Below are 26,744 nucleotides of genomic sequence, written 5' to 3'. Positions count from 1 at the left end.
CATACCTCTAGGTTCCTTTTGAGCCCAAGTTGAGGAGAGTTATCAAATTACCAGCATATATATTAACTTTATGCTATCGTACTATTTGTAAGGTTTGTAGCAATACATTTATGTTTGTAAGTTTAAATAAAGGTTGTGATGCATTTCATAAACCTTTCTTTGTAAATGTAATTTATTGTCTTACCCCAGAGAAAACTTCAACTTAATCCTTGTGTAATGTTAGCACAGTTCAGAAGAAGACAAGAAATAGATTTTGTAGGAACTCAAAAATAGTGACTTGAAAAAAAGAGAAAATGAATATGCAGTTTTCCAGCTCTCTTTCTCAGAATGAAGATAAGCTCTGTTGAAGTTTTCTTTACAGGTATTTACCATACATGAGGTGATATAAATATTGAAAAGTTACCCTCACTCCTTTCATTCCTATTACTACAGTTTAATCCATATCCTTCCATCTTTGCCTAAATCCTTCTGTTTGTTTTTTTCTTTTTTACCATTTCCATTCACCCTCTCTCAAACATTGCTGATGAGGTACATATCTACTGCAGTCCGATTGCAGGATTGTATAACATAACAATCAATGACTTTTTTGTACTTAACGTAAATGAGAGAGAGAGACATGTCACATTTATGAATATTAACATCATTTGCTGCCAATATTAGTTTCCGCTAGGTTTGTAAAAACATTAAAGTGTGCATAGGCATTTACTGGTTCAGGAATCACAAATGGATTTTGTCCTTTGCACAAACTACTGTGTGAGGTCAGTGTTCATTTGACCATTACTCTTTTATATCCTTTGCAATTCTATTGGAACTGTGGAAGGGACAGCTACAAGAAAGAAAACTATTATTTTCCCTGTTTGTAATCCCTCCAAAAATAAACAAATGTGAACAATGAATGTGTTATGTATATTCCATTATTAGAAAATGTCAAGACCAAATTCTTAGAAAATTGATTTGCCTATTTCAAAAATGTGGGAGTTTTTTTTTTAAATCCCATGAAAGTAAGATAGGGTTTGCAGCTCAGATTAATGTCAGTGGAAAATATGTTTTATTAAACATCTGTGTCATTGTTGGTGTAGGTGTATTCAAACATTTTTCAATTGCTAAGAACATTAAATTAATATTACCATATTTATAGCTAAAAGTTTGGCTATGTTTGCTTCTACTTATTTGTGTGAGCAATTATTTTCATAAATGAACTATGCCAAGTCAAAATATCCTGTTTGACTGATGTAGTGTTTAAGTGTAAGAAAGGGCCATGAGCACTAACTTCATGACAGATAATAAAGACATTTTGTTTTTTTCAATCTGACATCTGTTGGTGCAGCTGAAAATTGCTTTAACTGAAATAATACCAATATAAATGGTCCTTTATTGGACATTATGAATCCTCCAGCCAACCCACTCTTGGTTGCCAGCGTTTCACCCCCATGTGCTAAGTTGGGCTCATCAGTTGGTACTTAGCACACCCACCAAGACGCATGGATAGTGCATATCGTGGAGGCCACTGCGTAGGCTACCCGGAGCCACGGGCAGTGCCAGTGCACTATGTGAGACCCCGTCTCGTTACCAAAAATTGATGCCTGCCTGGCCATCAGATGATATAGGTTCCCTATGGGAATCAACATCTATATCATTAACTGAAATAAACCCAGATTTTAGTGAAGTAATTGTAAATATAAAAGAAGTTCAATTAAAAGTAAAATCCCTTGCTATTCATTGTTTGTTTATAGTAGTTTAAAGTACATATAAACTGTAATTAGTATTTGTTTGAGAATCAACAACTGCCACTATACTTATTGTTCATTTGTGCCTTCGTCTACCGGCTTGTTCCAAAATACGCGGTGTTAATGGCTTTGAGAATTGCTTATTAAGTGGTTTGAGATCTGCCCATATATGAAATAAAGCTCCATTGATGAGACATTAAATTATCTTAAATATAACTGGCAACAGGAATCAGTCTCCCATACTAAAAGAATGTTTCCTATCAAAAACTTTTTAAAGATCTGTTTTAATGTATCAAATGAAATGGCAATCTAATTGAATTAAAATTGCTTCACACTTTGTGTTTTAGGAAGTAAAGTACTGGTATTTACAAAACTGACAGCAGTAATAATTTCAAATGAAACATCTCCATCCTTGACAGCTGGCGTTTTGTATTTATTGTGAGTGGTCGACTGATGTCTCAATATCACCAATAGACACTTGTGAATGCGAACCATGATCTCTGTCTTCTAATTCATTTTGTAATAGTGGAATCCCTTTCTTTCAGTTTTGACTTAGTTAATCTATAACTGTTAGGTTATTTAGTCTGTCAAAACTAATTCAGGGTAAAATAAAACTTTAAAAAATACCTGGAAAAGAATGTTTAACAACAGATTATACCTGAAAAGATGTCCGACCCGTTGGCTGAACGGTCAGCATACTGGCCTTCGGTTCAGGGGTCCCGGGTTCGATTCTCGGCCGGGTCGGGGATTTTAACCTTAAAAATTGGTTAATTCCTACGGCACGGGGGCTGGGTGTATGTGTTGTCTTCATTATCATTTCATCCTCATCATGACGCGCAGGTCGCCTACGGGAGTCAAATTGAAAGACCTGCACCTGGCGAGCCGAACCCGTCCTGGGATATCCCGGCACTAAAAGCCATATGACATTTTATTTTACCTGAAAAGATACAATTTAATTAAAAATAGGATTACATGTTTTGTTAAACCATAACACATTCATGTTTAACAACAAAATATGTTCACAAAAGGAAGGATTATTCATGGATTCACCATTATTGGGAATAATAGGGAACATATTCTTAAATAGCATTGCAAATAAACTCTAAACTGACCAACGTGCCAAAGGAACTGGAGCAAATACGTGGATGATGTAATAAGCGTTTATGGTAATGACAACACAGATGCGGAACACTTACTAGACACACTAAACTCTTTACACAATAAAATCAAATTCATAATGGAACCGGAAACAAATAGGAGGATCACCTTTTTGGACATCACGATCAGTAGAAGTAAAAATAAACTGTCTTACAAAATATACAGGAAACTTACTCAGACATCACACACAATAAATAATGTTTCCAATCACCCAACCTCACACCGATTAGCAGCACTGAATGCTATTATACACAGAGCTATAACTATACCAGTGAGCGAAACCTATTTTAATAATGATATACAAATAATAAAACAAATTGCAGGAGAATACAACCATTTCCCCAACACAGCAGACCAGCTAAAAAAAATATGGAAAAACATAAACAAACCTCTATCCAAAAATGATAAAAATGTGATTCTTAATTTCATTAATAAAAACATGTGCAAAATAGCTAACATGTTCAAAAAGGAAGGATTCAAAATAACATTCGCAACAAAAAACACATTACAAAAAACAAACTGGTAAATGTAATCTAAAAAAAAAAAGACCATTTTTCTAAATCAGGAATTTATGAACTCAAATGCCAAGAATGAACTTATAATGCTACATACATTGGCCATGCAAAACTTAATTTCCACACCAGACACAAAGAATACATAAACACAGTTAGATACATCAGACAGCATTCAGCAAACATATATGAAGGCGGATCAAATATAAGCGGGAATTTGAATGTTCCGCTACTGTTAGTGATAATTCTGAGGCAGGGCTTTGCCAGGATGTTGGTGGGGCTGTCTGGAGAGAGGGTTTGTGCGTGCGAATGACAGTTGAGAGCTGGGCTGCTTCAGTACACCATGAGTGAGCAAGAGGTGCATTCGTCTGTTGTGCAACGTGTCATTATCAAATTTCAGGCAAAAGAGGGCACCAAACCTTCCGAAATTTTGAGATGGCTCCGTACACAGTTTGGGGAAGAAACACTTTTGCAGACTGGAGTGTATGAGTGGGCTAAAAAATTTGTTGCAGGAAGAGAAGCTGTAGAAAATGAACAGTGTTGAATGGTGGAACATCCCTCAAACCATATCATATTAGTTATACATCAACATGGAAATGAAAATCATAACCTACGACAAGCATCACTGCAGACAACATTGTTGCCATCCATGACATTGGTGAAGATTGGCAAATAAAAATTTCATAAATTGTTTTAGCCGTAGGAGTATGTTATGGAAGTGTTCAAACCATCATCCGAAATGAACTCCATTTCCGAAAATTATCTGCCAGGTGGGTTCCTCATCTCCTCAACCAGGAACAAAAAACTTTACACCATTAAGTTTGTCAGAGACTCCTGCGTCACTACGAGGAGGAAGGAGAGGATTTCTTGCATTGTATTGTGACTTGTGATGAAACTTGGGTGCATCAGTACACTCCTGAGTCAAAGAAAGCAAGTAAGCAAGCAAGCAAGCAAGCAAGCAAGCAAGCAAGCATGGAGTGGCAGCAAAGAGATGAAGCAGGTACAGTCAAGGCCAAAACACACTTATCTGCTGAAAAGGTGCTTGCAACCGTTTTCTGGGTCTCCGCGGGCGTTTTGCTGGTAGATTTTCTTCACGATCAATGGACAATTAATGAAGCCTATCACTTTCACCTTTTGGATGAAGCAAAAGCTGCGTATCGCAACAAGTGACGCCGGCAACCAATCCGAAATGTCATTCTTCTCCATGACAATGGAAGGCCGCATACTGCCGCTTTAATGCAGGGAAAACTGGAGGAAATTCACTGGACACCTCTGGAACACCCTCCATACAGTACAGAATTATCGCCCTACAACTACAATTTCTTGGACCACTTAAAACAAGACCTAGGAGGACAGCGGTTCGATGATATAAGTTTAGAAGAGTTAATTCCCGTTTATATTTGATCCGCCCTTCTATATGACAACTCACACCACTTCACAGACATCAACACATCTAAAAAATGTACACATGGAAAATAAAAGCAAATCATTGAGTATTAAAGAAGGTATCGAAATTTACATTGCAAAGAAAGATAAACAAGCAAACCTCAGTGTCTACATACATTTAAAAATTCACCCTTACTTGCACTACTTAATTTATGAACAACATTCCACACTTTTGCAGTAGTGCTTAATGAATCCCGCAGGAGGTTAATTTGACCTAAAGGTCTGGAATATGGGTTAGGATATTCTGATTTGTAGAAAATTTTCTGAATTTACGCAGCATCTTGGCCACTCCAGATGTTTTTAATAGGTTATCATTTATCCACAAAAATTATGTCTTGCAAGGTACACTTTAATTCAAATCACACTTCAGTCAGTCAAATCATTAACATAAATTCAATCCCAAACAAACAACAGCAATAATAATAATAATAATAATAATAATAATAATAATAATAATAATTCCATGAAAGGTATTCACATAAATGAAAATTTCATAATGGAAAATTAAAAGAAAACTAGCCAGCCCATTAAAAACACCTAAATAGTTCTCAAACACAACTTAAATTATGATAATAATATACTGGTAATAATAATAAATAAAATGGTAGCATAATTTGAATTGAAATGTCAAGTAACAATCTGCAATGCCATATATTTAGGCCAAGCAAAACTAAATTTCCACACCAGATTTTAAAAAAAAGTTGATTTACAATAATAATAAACTAAATTTAAATAATTATTATTTATTTGAAGATACAGCTCACAAATTGTGCGTAGAGTTGAGAAGAAACTAGAATTACTGACATCGCTCACTTTAAAAAAAAAAAAATCACATTAGAAGATAAGATAATAAGATATCAAGAGCCTGAGAACAAAATATGGTTCAATTGACAGAGTCCCTTACTTTAAATACCTCAGAGAATTTATCAAACCGACAGGCCTTAAAAAGATCTCACAACAAACTTGTCTCCAAAAAATTAAAAGAGCATAAGGGGTCATCCAAAAAGTCTACAACAAAACATCCATGTCAAGACATACAAACATTCAGCATCACAACACAGTCATAAAACCAACACTTGCATAAAGGCAAGTGAAACATTGGCACTCAACAGTAAGTAAGAACTTGAAGAAATCAAAAAAGAAGAGAGGAAGATATTTAGGAAAATCTTAGGAGCAAAATATACCCAAGAAGGTTACAAGTTACAATCAATCAAAACAACAGAAAAGTTCTTAAACATCAAAATTGACATTAGGAAAAGACGAATGAAATTCTTCAGCCATCTGACTAGATTACCGGAAAATCGATTGACAAAAAGGATTATAGATTATGTAACCTCACTTAAGAACTCAACACCCTGGCTTAACGAACTTCGAAAGGACCTCAAAAACACAAACATAAGTTCAACAGACATCCTAGAAAGAGACATCTTTAGACACAAAGTAAACAATTGGGAAGTTACATCAGAGCAGCCACAAAAAAAACAGTACAGACCAAAGTGGTCGGCAGAACGTAAACAAGCCTTCTCGAAAAGAATGAAAACGTATTGGAAAAACAAGAAGAACCCACAGAAGAAATGATTCAGTTATTTGCTTAACATTTTGCAATTTTGGGAGAATTTGCTACTAATAAATAATAATAATAATAATAATAATAATAATAATAATAATAATAATAATAATAATAATAATAATAAGGAGAGCACAAAAAATATAAAACCTAAAAGTAAACTACAATGTGTCATTGACCTAGCCAGGGCATGGGATGTGTCATGGCCGAAGGTCAACGGACCAACGAGCATGCTGATATCACGCCAACGACAGAGTAACAGAATTGCAACAGCTTGCATTCTATGCTAGAGTGGAGAGCAGTGAGGACTTCATTAACATAAGTTCCGAAATTCAATTTTTTAAGGATTTAATTAGAAATAAACATAAATGTTTATACATTTCTAAATATATTTGAGTGTGATTTGATAGAATCTGATGATATTCTTTCAAGAACAAAACATGTCATTCTATTTTAATTAAGTTGTTTCTTTTTTAGATAGTTCATAAATGTATTTATTCAAAATTAGTTTTGGCAGACTGAAGAACCTAACTGTTATAAATTAACAGAGTCAAAACTGAAAAGAGATGGTTTCAGATATTACAAATCAAAAATTTCCTTCATGCAGGTAAAGCCCGAAGTAGCACTCTAGTTCAGGAATTATACTTCCTCATCTGTTTTATGCCTGTTGAATAAAGCTCTTTGTTTACAATGTAGATATTTGCAACCTATATTGACAAAATGTGTGCTATGATAAGGAAGGAATGAAATAGCCATATAGTCTGCCGTAATCCCCGTTCCTGAGCAATGTATAATTTCTACCATAATTTGAAGCTCATCATTTCAACACTACTGTATAGTCATTCCCCAGTGTCCCACACCACTTCCTTCAATGAGGAATGTCTTTTTCTAATTGCTGTGATATTGTCATAAACATATAGCCGCAACAGCAACATGTATTAAGAGATGTTTGTAAATATATAATATTCACATAAAACCTCTGTGAAGTGCTACTAATCGTATTATTGCCACACATCTCTTAAGACAACAATGTTAGGGATGTGGTGTTTTTGTATTAATAATAAATGGGAAAGGCGTTAAAACACAATTTTATGCATAAGAAATTGAAATCCCTTCATAAAAAGTCTTAAACTGTGCAATATATATATATGTGTGTGAATTTCTGCAAAATTGACAGTAATTTTGCAACATTGCCTCATAATCATGATATTTTCTATGAAAAATGGGTCTATGGATAATACATGTCAGGTGTTCAGTAGGAAATGGAATTCTTTTCGTAAAGATATGCATCAACTTTTGCGCATCTTTCATCAGGATTCTGTCATATATATTCTTGCAACCCTAAGTAAAGACAGGCTCAAAAGTAGCTGTTGAGTAGGTTCCAGCAAGTGGCAACAAAAACTATCGCAAAGCTCACATATTTTACCTTCGTTTTCTTCTTGACAATCCAGTTGACAATTCTAATAGAGAAAGTTAAAGACATCCCAGAACTAGATGGTATTCTAAAACAAGACTTTTTAACAGGATGTCAAGCACTTGAAAAGTTTGTGAAAGAACAAGCAAGAGAAAAAGGTGGTAGCAACTACATTCTGATGGGCATGCTTGAAGATCACCATAGTTTTTCTTCAAAGTCTCTGCAGCTTCTCTGGTTTCCGGTGGCAAATGTTGCAAATTTCCTCAAAACATTTTATTTGATTGCCTATCTGATACACTTTATTCTTGATATAGGTTAAGCTAACAAATTATCAAATTACATTTTATGAAACACTTATTGCAAGAAAATACTTTTTTTTTTTTCTTGGGATATTACAAAGTTTTTTTATGATCAAAAGCATATCGAATACTGGTTACTACCGCCTTGAAGGACCATAGGCCTGCAAAGACAATTGATGGACATCTGTCTTGCACAGATGTCGATGTAAACGAGGAAGTAAGTAATTAATGTTGATGATTAGTCCTTTCAGACTTACAGAAAAGTTTTAGTTTCAATAACATTGTTTTGAAACTTTAACTTAATTTCTGATTTATATCTTAAATATTTTTTATACAAATTTCTAGTCGATCCACACTTATGCCTCTCCTGTGTGCACATATATCTTCAGCTGTCTCTTGTGTGCCTTTCGAGTTTCTATCATGATGCCTGTACCTAACTGCTTATATACTGGATCTGCTACAGTTATATTTTATAATTTTTTCAGGATTTATTTATTTAGCTTATGGCTAGTACATAACTCTACATACATACATACATTCAAAACGTATAACAAACAATAATAACACTTCAATCAATCAACCAATCTCAAAAACAGTTCACAAACTCAAATCTAAACAGACCAACCATTGTACAACCCCATCAAAAGCACACACAAACTCCTTCAGCTGACCGGAATATGATCTCCTTGGACATTCAATGACAATATGATGGATGGTCTGTTTCTTCTCACCACAGTCGCACTCAGGGGACATCGTCCATGATTGGTACGGACTCTGTTGAGGAAGAACCCAAGTTCTTCTGGGGAGATTAAAACCAGGTGGTGGATGTTGAAGGGTGCAAAATATGCATGAAATTGCCTTATTTTCACAAAATATTCACCAAAATCAAATCATTTTGAGTACTGGAAAATAATCACCATAAAATTATACCCCTACAGTTGTCATCAAAACTTCTGACCCATGGTCTTTAGCACTACATGAAAGAAATCTGTCTCCTTTGGATAGCTTCACTCAAACAGAACATACAACAATTGGAATGGCATACTGATGATGTTTCTTTCCTCCAATAATATTATCATGCTCGCTGAAAGAGCATAGTTAGACCTATTTTAATTATGTATAAACAACTGCTCATTTACTTTCTTTCTTACTGGAACTCGTCGCCATAAGACCTATCTGTGTCAGTGCGACGTAAAGCCCCTAGCAAAAAAAAAAAAAAATCTTACTGGAACAATTTGAAGAATGAAACTTTTCTTTTTTTCTTTCTTTCTTTCTTTCTTTCTTTGTGGAATGGATGGGTATGTAGCCTTATTAAAATAACAGTTAGTCATTTCATTAAATTAAAAATGTAATAACAAGCACTAAATAAATTTGAACTCATATTATTTTTACGTGCCTTTCTTGAATTTTGTAATAATCTGTCGACATTGTCGAATTTTAATATTTTCTCACTCCTTTGAATATATGGTTATATTTACCTATTCAGTTGAAAAATTTTGGGCCTTTATACATGGTGTGGAAAAAAATGCTATTTAATAATAAAGGGGGATCAGGGCATTTAAAATGAGGATGGGAACCAATCCTCTTAGCTCACAATTTTCATCCAGAGTCAAATGGGGGGGGAAGGTTTGGTAGTGTACTGTTGCAGTCATAATTGGACATCTAGTTCTTAATGGATCTTGACATTTTATGACCACTAGACACTGAAAAACTTGGCTTCACAATATATCTGTGATTTAAGACTTTGTAGGAGGTACTTCAGGATGCAGACCTTATCTAAAACAACATTACCTTACTTGCCCCATTTGAATCTGGATGAAAATTGTGAGTTAGATGGTTGGTTCGTATCCTCATTTTAATTGTCACAATCCCCAGTATCATGACCCGTTATTATTGAACGACATTTTGCCTATACCCTGTATATCAATCAACACTGTAAAGTGAACCTTGATGTATATTACCCAAGGCCAGGATTTCTACACTGTGTAGACAGACTTAGCATGATTTGGTACTGATGGCAGTTTATGTCGGTTAGAATGCAGTGTTAGTGGTGAATATATTAATATTTAAGTTTTTCCAATGTGCTGATGCAAAGTTTTCCAAAATTAGATAAACTGCACAAGAATCATTTATTAAGTTGGCACTTTGAACACACAATTAAAATAATTCTTCTATTAATTGACAGGGGCCAATGTCATGTGCAACACAGGAAAACAGGAAATGCATACCATGGGTCATGACTGATTACATTGTCATTGATTTTGATGTATCTCATTTCCTGTCTTACAAAACATCTGCTGACTGACTGGTTATTGCATCATCCTTCAGACTTGGTACCAATCCTAGAGTATTTATTGCCACTTTAATGCCCCTGGGCCATAACATAGCAGTTTGAATGTTTCACATGGAATTCTGTCTGTTTTTCTGCCTCCGTCTGCCACCCATTCTCCATTGCCTTGCTGCCTAACAACTACGCTTCCATGGTCCTCTTACCCTTGGTCTAATGACGGTATCATTGGGAATTACTAATCTGTTTCATTATGTGATAGCATGTCCTCAGACTATTAACCTAAACTAGTTGAAAGGTGATGGAATTGTATTGATGGTAAATATTGCATGGAGAACAGACGTTCAAGAAAGACCTAGTTAAGGCTTTTTATGAGGCACCTTCCAGGTTGGGTATTGTGTATCTGTAACCTTTTGAACTGATAATTAATCTATTTGGTTGTTTTGGTCAGTATGGATAAGTCTTAATCTCAGTAAAAGAGAATTTTTTGTGCTTCATATTCCCTCATTAGTGTTTCATATTCCCTCATTTGTAACTCTTTTTTTTTTTTTTTTTTTCAGTCTTATTTATAAAAATCTATTTTGTGTTGCAAAGATACATCCAGTAAGTATATTGTAATTTATACTTGTTGCAAGGTATAACCCAAATGTATCTGCTTATTTATCAGAAATTCTAAGAGAATTAGATTGGGCTGGTGCCCCTTTAAACAAAAAGCATCAGAGATTAGATTTTGGTCAGTAACATGTCTGAATGGTAATTTCTTATGTGTTCAATTGAGAAATTCTTTTATCTACTACTACTACTACTACTACTACTACTACTACTACTACTACTACTACTACTACGACTACTACTACTACTACTACTACTAAAATATATCCAAGTTATTTTTTTCTGTACTGTACCTGTTATTTTTTATGAAGATCTTCAAATCAATTCTCTCTTGAATTTAACAAAATTTTCCAACAGTAGTTGTAGTTTCCAAAATGCTCCCTCTAAAAGAAGTAATCGGTAACTTTATTTTTTAATCTGTGGTATGTCTGAATAAGTTTGCTTCTTTAAGTTGATAGAATGAACCTGGAGGTAGTACCATTCAACTGACTGGTACGTCTTGAATTGCCTGTTGCTATAAAACTGAGACGAGCATCAAATGGGCAATTTCATTTTTATGATCCATAATGGTTTAGAGTCTGGTCATTAATGTATTCAACTTGATAGTTAAATCTGATAATGTAATCATTTCTTGTGTTAAGGGCTAAAAGAAACTCTTCAATAATCTCATCCTAGACAGAAACAACTTCTTGACCTGATAGTGGAATAGACTGTTTAGATCTAGGGCTATTCTATTATCATGAATATTTTTAACATGTATATTTTGTAAAGTATTTTATTAGGAATGTCAGTGTCACATCATTAGAGGAGGTGTGTTTTAAAAGAGGACATATTACAGTAATCGTATTATAGTTCTAAAAATACATACTGTATTTCAAAAATATATTCTCAGTCTACTTACCTTATACAGCCTTGTACATGATTAGACAAATCTATTCAAATGATTAACTTCATCTTAAATTCTACTTTGGTTGGCATCATAATTTCTTGGCAATTTACAGTATAAAATAAAGTAGTGGTATACTCTAGCTGCATGGTTTCTCTGGTGATAATCTCCTTTATTTGTATTCTTTCATATTACTTGTTATGTAAATATCATTTCAGCAACTTTTTTCGCCTTCCAGCTGGCGGTCAAATGTTGCTTGCTGGAAGATGCTTTAATTCCATAGATTCCATAGGTCTCATCTTAAAAAAAATAAAAGTCTTAAATCTTTGAGGAAAATATGTAATTAAGCAAACTCTCAGTAATCTGTGATGAGGATTTTTGAGTTGTAAATGTGACTTATGCTCCTTAATAGAAAAGAAAATTAACTCAGAACCAGTCTTTGTATATTCAGAAAATCTATAAAGGTTACAAAATGTATAGATATTTATTGAACAAATCAAGACTGCACACAATTATGGGTTGCCACAATTGACAAAGTATAACTTATCAGGATACAGAAAATGTTATCTTAAAGAAATATAGTTGTAGAACTATTTTTAAAATGCAGGGGTCCAAACAAGTGAGATCTCAGAATGTTTACAGATCCATGTTATGGCGATGGTAACTACCCTTTCAATGCAGTTCATAGGCAGCTCAGACTTTTACCAGTTACTAGAATAATCAGAAGTTGAAAGAGAAATGTAACTGCTATCTGTTCAAAACTTTACGCTATACCACAGCTTCCAGACATCATACAAAGAGATTGAAGCATTACCTTGAATCTCACTTAATTCCATCCAAAGTTAGAAAGCAACCATGATCCCTACAAACCTCATTGTAAAAGATACATTAATAACTGATATATGTATATATGAGGAAAGGAGAGTCCCTTTCTAGCCTAGTGGCCAGCGACAGATGAGGGAATTTCAGGTTCAGACTTCTTTTTTCTCTGGTACGGGAGATAAGGATTGTTAGTTAACATCACACATTGACTAGCTCTTTCACCTAAGGAAGTCCTTCAATGTGAGGAACTCAATTCATATTTATTTTCACAGGTAGCTGAGTTGATTTGAGCCTCTTTAATATTAGGAAAATATGGTAAATGTCTTCTTAGTAACCAGCCACTAGATCGTGGTCCTTTGTGTTACTGTAATATGTTATTCGGTGATTACAGGAAGAAGTTCCCTCAAAATATACTTTGAGTGCTGTTACAGAAATATGTTGCTGTATTCTTTACCTAAGGTATTATACAGTATATAATTAAGGCATGTGTCCCTTCCAAAGCAAGTGATTTATTCTCAATTGAAGGATTGAAAATACAATTGAACAGCAAAAATGATACAAGGACAAAGTCTAATATAAAGAAGTGCCAAAATTGACATTGATGGCTGGGAAGGTGTGACATTTGATTGGCTAATGTGGCAACATATTATCCATGAGGGCCCACAGCATTTTGAACAGTGATAACGGCACAAGTCTGTTAAAAGCAGTTGTAGAACAAGGAAATTGAGAAAGAATTGACCACCACATTCTATAACAATGACGAACTTCAGCAGATGTTTCAGCATTGCAGCAGGGCTTGAGGTTCTAGAATTAGACTTTTCAACCATCTAAAAACTAAGAATCCATAATTGGTAACCTTGATACACTCGGAAATCACCACCTTCTTTTCTTTTTTAAGTAGAATATTGAGCATGAAGAATGTGGAGCACAGCAATTTAGCAATTAATTGATCATTGAATCAGAATGCTTGATGCCCTTTATTGTTTGGAAATTACACACTTTTAAGAAGTGGAGCTAAGTACGCTATGATGTAAACCTCAGTATTGGTACTGTAATGCTAGCAATTATTCAGAAATCATAATTAGAGTATTATAAAACCAAGCTAGTCGGCCGTGCAGTTAGGGCCGCACAGCCATGAGCTTGCATTTGGGCAGTAGTGGGTTCGAACTTCATTGTCGGCAGCCCTGAAGATGGTTTCCCATTTTCACACTAGGCTGTACCTTAATTAAGGCCATGGCCGCTTCTTTCTCCCTCCCAGCCCTTTCCTATCCCATGGTTGCCAAAAGACCTATTTGTGTCGGTGTGGCGTAAAGCAGATTGAAGAGTGTTATAAAGAAAAGTATGAATATATAATTTTATTATACCACTAAAAGAGTATGTAAAACTGCAGTGAAATAATTATCATGAGTTACACAAGTTAATGGTCGGAACATTGTAGTTTTGGATAGGAAATCCAACAAAGCCGTTGTTGTTAATTCAGCAGTCAGATTTGAGCAGTATGAAAAGCAATTTCAATGAAAACCAATAAATCGTATTTTAAATTACGAGTATTTTCTTATTATTGACTTCTTAGATACATCAGTAGACTGAACCCTTGTGGTTTCCTTTGTATAAGGACAGCTAGCCATAGATTTTCTGTCTCATGGAATTATCTAATAATAAAGTTTTACCAATTAAAATAAATAATAAACTGACGTGCTCATTTGGAAATAAAATGTTTTATTCAGTAACATCGCTCATCACTGTTTCTGTGAACTAACAGTAACATTATTTTCTGTGAAATGGAATGCAATGCAATAATGCCCTAATGCACAAGTCAATAAGTTGTTATATATTTTACACTTGAAATGATATTGTGTCCTATATAAATCATATTAGGAAACAAGCTCTCTAAAAGCCTTCTTCTCTGCTCAGGCGATGAAGCCAAACCATATTGTATGACACTGTTACACGTTATATCATTACTCAAATATATTATTCCTAAAGTATTAGTTCCAAAATTATCTTAAATATCTAGTTTTCTTTAGTTTATTATTATATATTTGTTGAACGAATCAACGACTTCCCACAATTACGGGTTGCTACAATGGACAAAGTAAAGCATATCAGGATACAAAATGTTTTATCATACAGAAATATAGCGGTAATATGGATTTTTTTTATTATGGAGATACAAACAAATGAGATCTCAGGATGTGTACAGATCCACATGTGGTGGTGGTAACTATTCTTTCATTGCTGTTCATAGGCAGGCCGAACTTCTTCCAGAATTCTATGAACAAGGCAGGTATTGCGCCATGAGCACCAACCATTAGGCCGATAATCTCTACTTCATTCAGCTGGTATTTATTTTTGTGGAACGGTGTAGGGGATGCATAAATATTCTGCTTTTTAAGGTGGACTTCGGTAGACTGGCCGACATGGTGCTCGAATCGGATGGTCGGATCGATAATGAAGCCTTTCTTGTCATTATCTTTAAAGGCAATTATGTCAATTTGTCTTGTACTCTCTGTCATAGACAAACCATGGACTTCTTCATGTACATGGAAGTTTTTACTGTGGAGTTCTTCTGCAATCAGTGATCTTATCTTGTGGTGACATGACTTTCCCAGTACTTCGCCGTAGGGCCCAGAACCCAGAACATGAGCCAGTGCTTCTTTTTCTCTGACGCATCTGTGACAGAGGTTTCTGTTCTGAGTTCTGCCCGGAATAGTTCGTACTGCAGAAACATTTGATATCATCTTTATTGCCCCTCGCCATTCGCTACAAGAAAGTCCTTGGTGATGCCTAATCCAATTGTTGGCCGGAGTGTACTCTTTATACAGCTCTACACCGATCCCCTTTTGAGGCAAAAAGCACCAAATTGCCATTTCACGACTTTTCTTGGCAAATTTTTCTTGGATTTGGAAGATTGCTGTCTTTATTGGAAAATCTGCTAATATCTGTGATGTCGAGGGCCTGTAAACAATGCGACGTTTCGATTGACAGATCACGCATCTTTAAAACGTAGCTATTGCTGGCTTGGGGAAGAGCATTGTATGCTCTTATATGATGCAGATGTACTTCCCAGATTGCTTTGAAAAGTTTCAGGCCTTTGAATCATAAATCAGAATACAGAGCACTATTGGATGTATCTGTGGGTAACTGCAAAATTTCCTTTAGGGAGCTCTTTAACATTTTGTCAGCGGTTTTCAGGAAGTTAATAGGTACTTGTCTTATTTCAGTAGTCTGAAGAGCATACACAAGAGTAGGGCTGACTGCTTTGTTCAAAACAATGAACTTTCGATCTGCCTTTAACAAAGGTGAGGTTGTAAATGCATCTAACTTCTTGTGCAAGATTTTTAAAGAAGAGGTTGCATCAAGGTGAGTGTTTGGTTCAAAGTGACACCAAGATATCAAATTTTTTATCTTTCGTTAATAGTACTAATCTTAAAATTTTCATAAATATCGAGGACTCCATCTACGAGCTTCCCCTTCTCAATACATATTCCCACACATTTGTTGGCATTTATCTGTAAACTAATTTCCTGAAACAACGTGATAGCAATGCGTGTCAACTCAAGAGCTGCTTCCTTATTTTGCCAGCCATTACTGTGTCATCAGCAAAACCCATAATACTAAGAAGGGGCAATTCTGCAGAAACTGATTTGCCATATTCTTGTAGTAGGTTTTCTGTAATCTACTCCCTGTTTGTGGGGGATGCAGATGAAGAATGCACCCACAGTATTCCCTACCTGTCATAAGAGGTGACTGAAAGGGGCAACCAAGGGATGATTGTATTAGAACCATGAAACTACTTGTGTCGCCTTTACTTGCGAGTAGTACCATTGTGTTAGGTACACAATAGGTTTGCAATTAGTAGCAACAGAGGGTGAATCAGTATGGGTTTTGCTGTACTCGTGATTAGTTGTTGTTTGAGTCATCATTCCATAGACTGGTTTGATGCAGCCCTCCATGCCACCCTATCCTGTGCTAACCTTTTCATTTCTACATAACTATTGCATCCTACATCTGCTCTAATCTGCCTGTCATATTCATACCTTGGTCTACCCCTACCATTCTTACCACCTACACTTCCTTCAAAAACCAACAGAACAAGTCCTGGGTGTCTTAAGATGTGTCCTACCATTCTATCTCTTCTTCTCGTCAAATTTAGCCAAATCGATCTCCTCTCACCAACTCAATTCAGTATCTCTTCATTCATGATCCAATCTATCCATCTCACCTTCAGCATTCTTCTGTAACACCACATTTCAAAAGCTTCTATTCTCTTTCTTTCTGAGCTAGTTATCGTCCATGTTTCACTTCTATACAATGCCACGCTCCACAAGAAAGTCTTCAAAAACATCTTTCTAATTCCTATATCAATGTTTGAAGTGAGCAAATTTCGTTTCTTAAGAAAGCTCTTCCTTGCTTGTGCTAATCGCCATTTTATGTCCTCCTTACTTCTGCCATCATTAGTTATTTTACTACCCAAGTAACAATATTCATCTACTTCCTTTAAGACTTAATTTCCTAATTTCATATTTCCTGCATCACCTGCCTTCGTTCGACTGCACTCCATTACTTTCACTTTGGACTTATTTATTTTCATCTTGTACTGCTTACCCAAGACTTCGTCCATACCATTCAGCAGCTTCTCAAGATCTTCTGCAGTCTCAGATAAAATAACAATATCATCGGCAAATCTTAAGGTTTTGATTTCCTCTCCTTGGATTGTGATTCCCTTTCCAAATTCCTCTTTGATTTCCTTTACTGCCTGTTCTATGTAAACATTGGAAAGGAGGGAGGACAAACTACAGCCTTGCCTCACTCCTTTCTGGATTGCTGCTTCTTTTTCAAAGCCCTCGATTCTTATCACTGCAGACTGATTTTTATACAGATTGTAGATAATTCTTCGTTCTCGTTATCTGATCCCAATCACCTTCAGAATCTTAAATAGCTTGGTCCAATCATCGAATGCCTTTTCTAGATCTACAAATGCCATGTATGTGGACTTGTCCTTCTTTATTCGATCCTCTAAGATCAGACATAGAGTCAGGATTGCTTCATGTGTTCCTACGTTTCTTCTGAAGCCAAATTGATCTTCTCCCAACTCAGCTCCAACTTGTTTTTCCATTCTTCTGTAAATAATACATGTTAAAATTTTGCAGACATACAGTAAGATACTAAACTAATGTTGCGATAGTTTTCACGCCTGTCAGCACCAGCTTTCTTGGGAATAGGTATAACAACATTCTGCCGAAAATCGGATGGGACTTCTCCTGTCTCATACATCTTACACACTGCCATGCTGGTTTCTCCTAAGGCAGTCAGTAATTCAGAGGGAATGTCATCAATTCCAGGTGCCTTGTTCCTATTTAGATTGCTCACAGCTCTGTCAAACTCTGACCTCAAAATTGGATCTCCCATTTCATCAGCATCAGCAGCCTCTTCTTGTTCCAGAACCAAATTATCTACTTCTTTATCTTGATACAACTGTTGGATATATTCCTGCCATCTTTCTGCTTTGTCTTCTTTCCTTAGAAGTGGCTTTCCACCTGAGCTCTTAATATTCATACACCTAGATTTCCTTTCTCTAAAGGTTTCCTTGATTTTCCTGTATGCAGCATCTACCTTCCCTAGAACCATACAACCTTCGACATCCTTGCACTTTTCCTTCAGCCATTCTTCCTTAGCTACCTTGCACTTTCTATCCACTTCATTCTTTAATCGCCTGTATTCTTTTCTGCCCCCTTCATTTCTAGCATTCTTATATTTTCATTGTTCATCAATCAGGTCTAGTATCTCCTGAGTTATCCACTGATTCTTAGTTGATCTTTTCTTCCTTCCTAACATTTCTTCAGCAGCCCTACTGACTTCATTTTTCATGACTATCCACTCTTCGTCTATTGTGTTTCCTTCAGCCTTTTCATTTAGTCCTTGTGCAACATGTTCCTTGAAACAATCCCTCACACTCTTTTCTTTCAACTTGTCTAGATCCCATCTTTTTGCATTCTTTCCTTTCTTCAATTTCTTCAGCTTCAGATGGCATTTCATGACCAACAAGTTGTAGTCAGAGTCCACATCTGCTCCTGGGAAAGTTTTGCAATCCAACACCTGGTTTCTGAATCTCTGCCTAATCATAATGAAGTCTGTTTGATACCTTCCAGTGTCTCCAGGTCTCATCCACATATACAGCCGTCGTTTGTGGTGTTTGAACCAAGTATTGGCAAGGACTAAATTATGATCAGTGCAGAATTCAACCAGCCGACTTCCTCTTTCGTTCCTTTGTCCCAATCCAAATTCTCCTACTGTATTACCTTCTCTTCCTTGGCCTACCACTGCATTCCAGTCTCCCATCACAATTAGATTCTCGTCACCTTTTAGATATTGTATTAAATCTTCTATCTCTTCATATATTCTTTTGACTTCCTCATCATCCGCTGAGCTAGTAGGCATATAGATCTGCACTATTGTGGTGGGCATTGGTTTGGTGTCTATCTTCGCTATGCTGGTTGTAGCAGCTTACCCACTGCCCTATTTTCTTATTCATTATTAAACCAACTCCTGCATTTCCCCTGTTTGATTTTGTGTTGATAATTCGGTAGTCGCCTGACCAAAAATCCTGTTCTTCCTGCCAACATACTTCACTTATACCAACTACATCTAACTTTCCGTGATTAGTACCATGTGAATAATATCACAGGTCTGGCATTGCCTGTGATTAGTACCACTATATGAGCGACACCGTGGGTCTGCATTGCCTGTGATTAGTACCCACAATGTGAGGAACACCACGGGAATACTGGCGCCTATGATTAGCACACCTAGATGAAGAACACCATGGGTTTGGATTGCCTACAAGTCATAGGTTATGAATTTCATTATGGTCCGTATTGACAATTGGTCACTATCAAAGGGTGGAGAAGGGTCCACCTATTCAATACCATTAATACCATACCATTAATTAATGACCCTTCTCTACCCTTGATAGTTGCCTATGAGTGGCGCAATTATGTGAGAAACACCATAGGTCTGTATTACCTGTGCCACATAGAATACTTGTGAGTAGTACCATAATGTGGAGAACAACATGAGTCTACGCTACTTTTAATTAGTACCGCAACATGACAAATACCATGGTTCGACTTTACTAGCTATAAGTACGGTGCTTTAGAAGCAGTCCCTTGGTCAGTAATACTATTGTTAATGATAGTTTCTGAAAATTGAGACATTGCGTGTCAGATCCACTGATTGTTTTAAATTCATATCCATCCATTCATTCTTCATCATCACGTGGTTTTATTCTGGTCATTGGATGATATTGAAATTTTAAATTATCATTACATTTCATCTCATTTGGTACCATTAGGGTCCGATGACCTAGGTGTAGGCCTCTTAAACAACAAGCATCATCATCATCTTCTGTAATCTCATAAAAAGTTAAATCTGTGGCCAGGTTATACAATGCTGGCGATTATGGTGATCCCTGTATAAGTCCTCTTAACAAGTGAATTGGCTCCGTTTTACTCTTAGTAGTTTTGATTTGTGTTGTATTGTCAGTCTGTAGATTGATGATTAGTTCCTTCACTTTAGATGGAAGTGGCTCAGCAGCTAGTGTTAGATTTAGGTGCTGATGTCCGATGTCAAAGGCTTTTGATATGTCTAAAAAAATTGCAATAACATTTTGCTTATCTGTCTTTGCTGTCGTGAGGAGTCCTCTGAGAATGGAAGTATTTATAAGGCATCCTGGCTGGTCGTTAAAGCTTCTTGTCGTTCGCTGAAAGTTACAAAGGAGCGCAAATGCTGATCTAATACCCTTTCAATAACATGTCTAATTACTGAACAGATTGTTACCGGTCTACAGTTTGACAGACATTCAACATCACCTTTCTAATGTATCAACTCAGTTCTAGCACTCTTTAGACACTGGGGTATTTTTCCTGTTGAAAGCATTCGAGTCGCAATGATTGTATGATTTTGCATACCGTGTTGTCCCTGATGACTCGTACTAGAACACGGTTGGGACCAGAGCTGTATATACTGCAATTCGACGTGTTGCTACAGAAGTTTCTTCTTTTGTGACTGTGGGACTGTACGTTTCATCCAGCTCTACACGGTCCACATCACTGATTTTGGAGCAGTAATCATGCCTTATATTGGAATTTTCAATGGAAAATAAATCGGAGTGTATGTTCAGTCCTCAGCTCGAAGGCTGGTTGGATCCTCAACAGTTCTGCCATTAGCTGTCATAGATGGTCTAAGCATCACTGAAGAGGTGTACTAGGAAAATGAAGAGTGAGGTAGTATCCTGTTGCTTTCCTCACTGAGCCAGAAGTTGCTACATATCAGTCTACCAAGCCCACTGAAATGCATGCACCAACCGACCCTATGAGCAACATTTTCACACCATTCATAGCAGGGACTGGCTGCATATGGAATGGCATTACTAGCATTGCTCATACCTCAGTCCCTTTCATATTGTCAAAGCCAAGGATAAGACTGAAACAGGTCAATGAAAGTAACAAACTTGCTCTACCTAGTGCACTGTAAACACTAGGTCTTGCCAGCAAAGGCATCGGAGTAAGTAGCAAATATTTTGGAAATATCAACGTTGCAAGATTCAGATTTGGGATTGCTTAAAGGGGAGAGGTATTGAGGTATTCTGGTTTGTTTATTTATAGGGCATTGTGAAGAAGGGAAACAGCATGGTACTCACTCTAAGTATTCCTGACCACTGTAGCTGACGAAGCAGAGCTACAATAATTGTACATTGGTTGCAGAATTTTACTAGAATAAGTTCTTCTTGAAAGTTACTTCAAAGAGAGAAGAAATAGAAAACAATGTGATGGCCTTTTACCTATAAAAACTGTACATATATTTCAGATTACAACAAATTCCATTTATACCTGTCAATATTCCATCAAGAGTTACAGCATTTTACTCTGTGGTACATCTATAATGCAAAAGCCACAGAAGTATGGTTTTCTAAATGGAAGTATGGGTAGCCTTTTACCTAAACACTGTTGATAAATTATACACTGACTGAAAATTGAATTCCAACACCAAGAAGAAGTTGTGCTACATAAACGAAACTTGGGAGATGTGTTAGCACATCTGAAAGATGATGCCTACTCAAATTTCTGTGCTAGTCAATGTAGATGGTGCTAGTAGCACCAACATGACCTTGCAAAGCAAGTTTTCTTTAAATACACACGTTACACTTTGTGAGAGATAGTCATCATCCAGTGTTGACATTGTGAGTTATGTGTGAGTCAAACATGCCTTTAAGGAGACAAAGGAGATAGTAACAGCAGCTTACTGAGCTTGAATGAGGCCATGCAATAGGGCTACGATAAGGTGGATGTTCTTTCTGTGATACTGCTCAAAAGCCCATATCATGATATGAAGTTAGTTTTGTCCAATGTGAAAGTCATATTCTCCAAACACTGTAAGGAAATACTCTTCTTACAAGAAATGAGATATCACTAATAAATTTAACATTAAGAAACCAAGATCTTGAATAGGTGAAAAACTCATGTACCTGAGTAGTAAATTTACATCTTGTAGGGGAAGTAGGGCTGATATTGCTAGCCGAATCTTGCTGGCCAAGAAAAGCATTCTTCAGAAAGAATCTCCTAACTTCTGACAGGTTGATTATTGAAGTCAGGAAAATGTTACATAAGATATATATCTGGAGCATAGTTTTGTACAGTTGTGAGACTTGGATGTTGGGGGAAATATGAACAGTGCAGACTTGAAACTGTTGAGCTCTGGTGCTACAGGCAAATGCTCAGAATTAGCTGGGTAGAAAAGATGAAAAGCAGACAAAATCCTGCTGAAAACACAAGAAGAATGGAGCCTTGTGGTACAACATTGTCTGACGAAGATCATTTACTGAGGCCTGAAGGGATCTTGCTGACCATTCTAGAGAGAAAGGATGAAGGAAGAAATAGTAGAAGACCAATATGATCTTATATCCAACTAATTCTAAATGATAGGGGAGACCGGGGAATTTGATGATAAGCTTTCTTTCGACATTCTGCCGGAAAATGGCGTGTTTTAAGGCTGTGATGACATGCTTATTTCTGCTTACCTTTCTGTGAAATAGTACCGCAATATTCAAAGTTCTTGTTCAAATAACTTTTTCATAAAGTAGTTAAGTTTATTATTGTGCAAATTTGTCATCTTGCCCCGTACCAAAGGTCACACGGAAGCTAATTTAGTGAACACAATACTACAGATGTTATGGTCGATTCGTCATCTTGCCCCACTCATCATCTTGCCCCGGTTTCCCCTATTGGTTGTTTAAGATATCAAGACATGAAGCAACTTGCTTAAGACAGAAATACATGGTGGGTGATTGTTTCTCCTGCAGATCACTCTTTAGGTTGATAGCTGGATGATGATAAAATTCAACCTGGAGCACCTCATTGCCATTCCCTTCTTAAAAAGATTAGTACCTTGAAATACAGTTACCCCTTGTAATTGTTCTTTATTCTGTGCTTTATCTTTTTAGTTGTTGGTTGAACTGTCACTGCTATTTATTTATATTCAAACATAACTTCCCATTCAACTTTAATGTACGTTGAATGGGTTGAGACATCAAAATCATATGCCTTAGAACACATACTAATGTATACCTACAAGTGGTTGGTCGGTTGGTCGGTTGGTCGGTCAATGTAACATTGAAAAGTGTCAGAGGCTTATCTGTACATACCTGAGGATCATCGCTTCTCATATAGCACTGTAAAACTTTCCTAATGTTGTAATTTTCACTATATGGCATTTTCAGAAAAGATCACGTTATTAGCAAGATAATTCATGGTTATTCACTGAAATCAATCTTCACTACAAAAGTTACTGTATGGTTTATATTTTCTTTTATAATAATAATATTGTAAAATTGTGTGCTTGGCATGAACCATGAGCATTGTGTCCAGCATGGGAATGTTTGACAATACATGTATATAATGTGAATTAATATTTTATATTCTTTAATGTGAACTTTCTTATCATCTACTGCTCTAATAAATGGTATTTACTCATATTTGCAGGTAGCATACAAGCTAGAGAAGCGTGGTAATCGTACTCAACATAAGCTATTTGGAAATGATTCTCGATCAGGCAAGCAGGAAAATGATCCATTATTTATAGCTATACCGAAGCGTTACCGGAAGATTGATGTCAAGTATTCGAAGCTTGGGATGGAAGATTTTGATTTTGACCAATACAATAAAACAAGCTTTTGTGGGCTTGAAGCTACTCTACCAAATTCTTACTGTAATGCTATGCTTCAGGTAAATATTTCACGTGCTCTTATGTACAGTGCATATCATCACTTATTTAAGCTAAGATGTCAGTGAGGTTTAGGTATTTCTAAGTATTAATCAAACAGAGCCAGTGATCATTGCTTTAAGGGCAAAACAGCAGAGTTTCAGTCCCTCTTAGTGATAATCATAGGTGAAGGAGCTAATGAACTGACCCCTGAAAAGTGAGGATACGAATGTGGACAACAACCCATAAAGAAGCAAAATTTTGTAGTTCTCAGTTACTTTGATATTTGTAAATATGCTATACATCCAAAAACTTTAAACTTGGACAGATCTGCATTTCCCTTGTACTGAAGATCTGTAGGTAGGTATCTTTCTTTCCAAGGCAGATGTTGGACTCCAATTAATCAGGTTAACCAGATGTTGGACTCCAATTAATCAGGTTAACCACTGTACAAAAAAATGTATTTTATGGAGCTGAGAATGATGTAACATGAAACAAGCTTTATCTAATCTTGTTCTGTATACCAATTTGTAAACTCATATGGAATTCCCTGTTCTTCAAAGAAGTTCTGTATCTAGTTCTAAAACTATTCACATCTATTGGCACAATCAAATCTATTTATTCACATTGTAATTATCTGTAACCATCGTATAGTAGATCTTAAAGTATCTAGGAACTTGTGACTTCACTTCCAAGGAAAATGCCACTGTAAAATGAGTGTAATCATCAATAAATTTTGAGTATGTCTACTTCCATCACTCTGTATCAGCTGAAGCAGTCTTGTAGCATGTGTCCATGGTTTGTTGTGTGGCTGCTGGATCTGTGTACGTTCTATATATGAATGATATTAGTAAAGGGACATGGGAAAGGCATTGTGAAAATTGGTGGTCAAAGCCTTGAAATTGTGGACAGTTTTAAATACCTAGGGAGTGAATTAATGCAGAATACAAGGCTGGATATGGAGATTAGCAAGAGGGTGCAACAGAGCAATGCATTCTACCAGAGTGTAAGAAATAAAGAAGTACCAAGGAACTGTAAAGTGATAATGTGTAAAATGTATTATGCACCCATATTGACCTATGCAGCTGAAACCGAGGTAATGACAAGTAGAGAGGAGAGTAGAATTCAAGCCAGTGAAATGAAATATCTAAGAAATATGATACGAAAGACAAGAAAAGACAGATTTGAGAAAGGAGGTCTGAATGGAAAACCTCAATGAGGGAACTGATAGGAGTGAACTAAGATGATTTGGACATGTAAAGAGGATCGAGGAGGAAAGAATACCGAACCAGATGATGGAGATGAAGTTCAAGGGAGAGAGAGCAAGAGGAAGACCTAGAAAAAGGTGGATTGATTCAGTAAAGAGGAGTGCAAGAAGATGAAGAAACCTGAACTAGTAAATTCCACCTGATAAGAAAGTGTTCTATTTTACTGAGTGAGTGGCTGTGCAGTTTGGGTTATGTAGCTGTGAGCTTGCGTTCAGGAGCTAGTGGGTTTGATCCCCACTGTCAGCACCCCTAAAGAAGGTTTTCCATGGTTTCCCATTTTCACATCAGGCAAATGCTGGATCTGTACCTTAATTAAGGCCACTTCCTTCCCACTCCTATCCCTTTCCTATCGCATCGCCCCGTATCACCTATCTGTGTCGGTGCAACGTTAAGCAAATTGAAAAAAAAAAATTTCCACAAATAACAACAACTCCATTTTATTCAGCAAAGTTTACACCCTGCATTTCCAATTACTGAAGTTTGTATCGTTGAACTGTGGAATCCTTTTCCTGCATCAACTGACATCGTAACTCTAAGACTAGAAAATTGTGTATGTACACTTTTCAGTGCTTCCTTGAATAATGCTGGGCCCAACAACTGTCATATTGGGTGAATTTTATAAGCATGAATGTCTAGCATAACAACTTGAATGCAATCCTTAATTTATTGATATAGGTTGTACATAATACACACAATTATATATCTAATGTAACAAAAAATTACAAAATTATTATGTGGTGAAATTGTTCAGTTATGTTGAAAATATTTTTTTTATTACATTGATACAATATAAGAATAATTCAAAACATGGAATTGCAGCCTTAACACATTTTAACGTACATCCAGAAAAGAGCTGTTTGATAAGATGGATGCAGCCAGGATGCAAACATGAATTTTTTCCTTTTTAAACAGGCGCAGTGCAATATTACCAAATTGGTCACAACCTGAAAATCTCATCTTTGCAACTAGTAGTGAAACTGCTGTTGTATCTCTATCAGTGGCAGCTCATGCTGAAGTATGTTGGTGGTTCTGCATTGTAACCTCCAGTCAATTTCAGTAAGTGTAATGGCCTAAATTCATATTGCATACGGGAAGTGCCAACTGAGCTCGTGTGTACCCGTCCTCGAAACCTTCAGAAATGCCGTACGACTCCCTCTCCCTCCTTGTCCTATCAACTTTGAAGTTCCTGAAAATTTACAGAAAAAATACAAGTAAACATACATCTCAATTTGTAAGACTTCCTGATTTCAAGTGACTTTGACAATATACACAATTGACTTGTACTTAAAAAGATGTTAAAAAGATTTTAAAAATTGAAGTATTTCTACCCCTTATAGAAAATAATTTTGATCTAGTATCAACATACTCATATTTACAGAAATTCTGAGACCTGTATATAACTTTCAGAGCTGGCTTTCTTGATGGAAGGGAAAATCATCATCTGATGATACTGAAATTCCTATTTTCATTTTCGTGACTACCTAACT

The 26,744-nt window shown here is 36.2% G+C and overlaps 1 protein-coding gene across 1 annotated transcript in view; it reads left to right on the top strand.

Annotated features, from left to right (window-relative positions):
* Positions 1-26,744, top strand: part of PAN2 (PAN2-PAN3 deadenylation complex catalytic subunit PAN2) — a 317,774-nt gene that overhangs the window by 159,760 nt on the left and 131,270 nt on the right. Inside the window, exon 9 of the mRNA XM_067138515.2 lies at positions 23,770-24,012. Within this exon, the coding sequence (XP_066994616.1) occupies positions 23,770-24,012 (243 nt within the window). The remainder of the gene's footprint in view (positions 1-23,769; positions 24,013-26,744) is intronic.

This window comes from Anabrus simplex, chromosome 1, assembly GCF_040414725.1.
Source record: "Anabrus simplex isolate iqAnaSimp1 chromosome 1, ASM4041472v1, whole genome shotgun sequence".
Classification (NCBI taxonomy): domain Eukaryota; kingdom Metazoa; phylum Arthropoda; class Insecta; order Orthoptera; family Tettigoniidae; genus Anabrus; species Anabrus simplex.
This window is presented reverse-complemented; position numbering and strand designations above follow the sequence as displayed.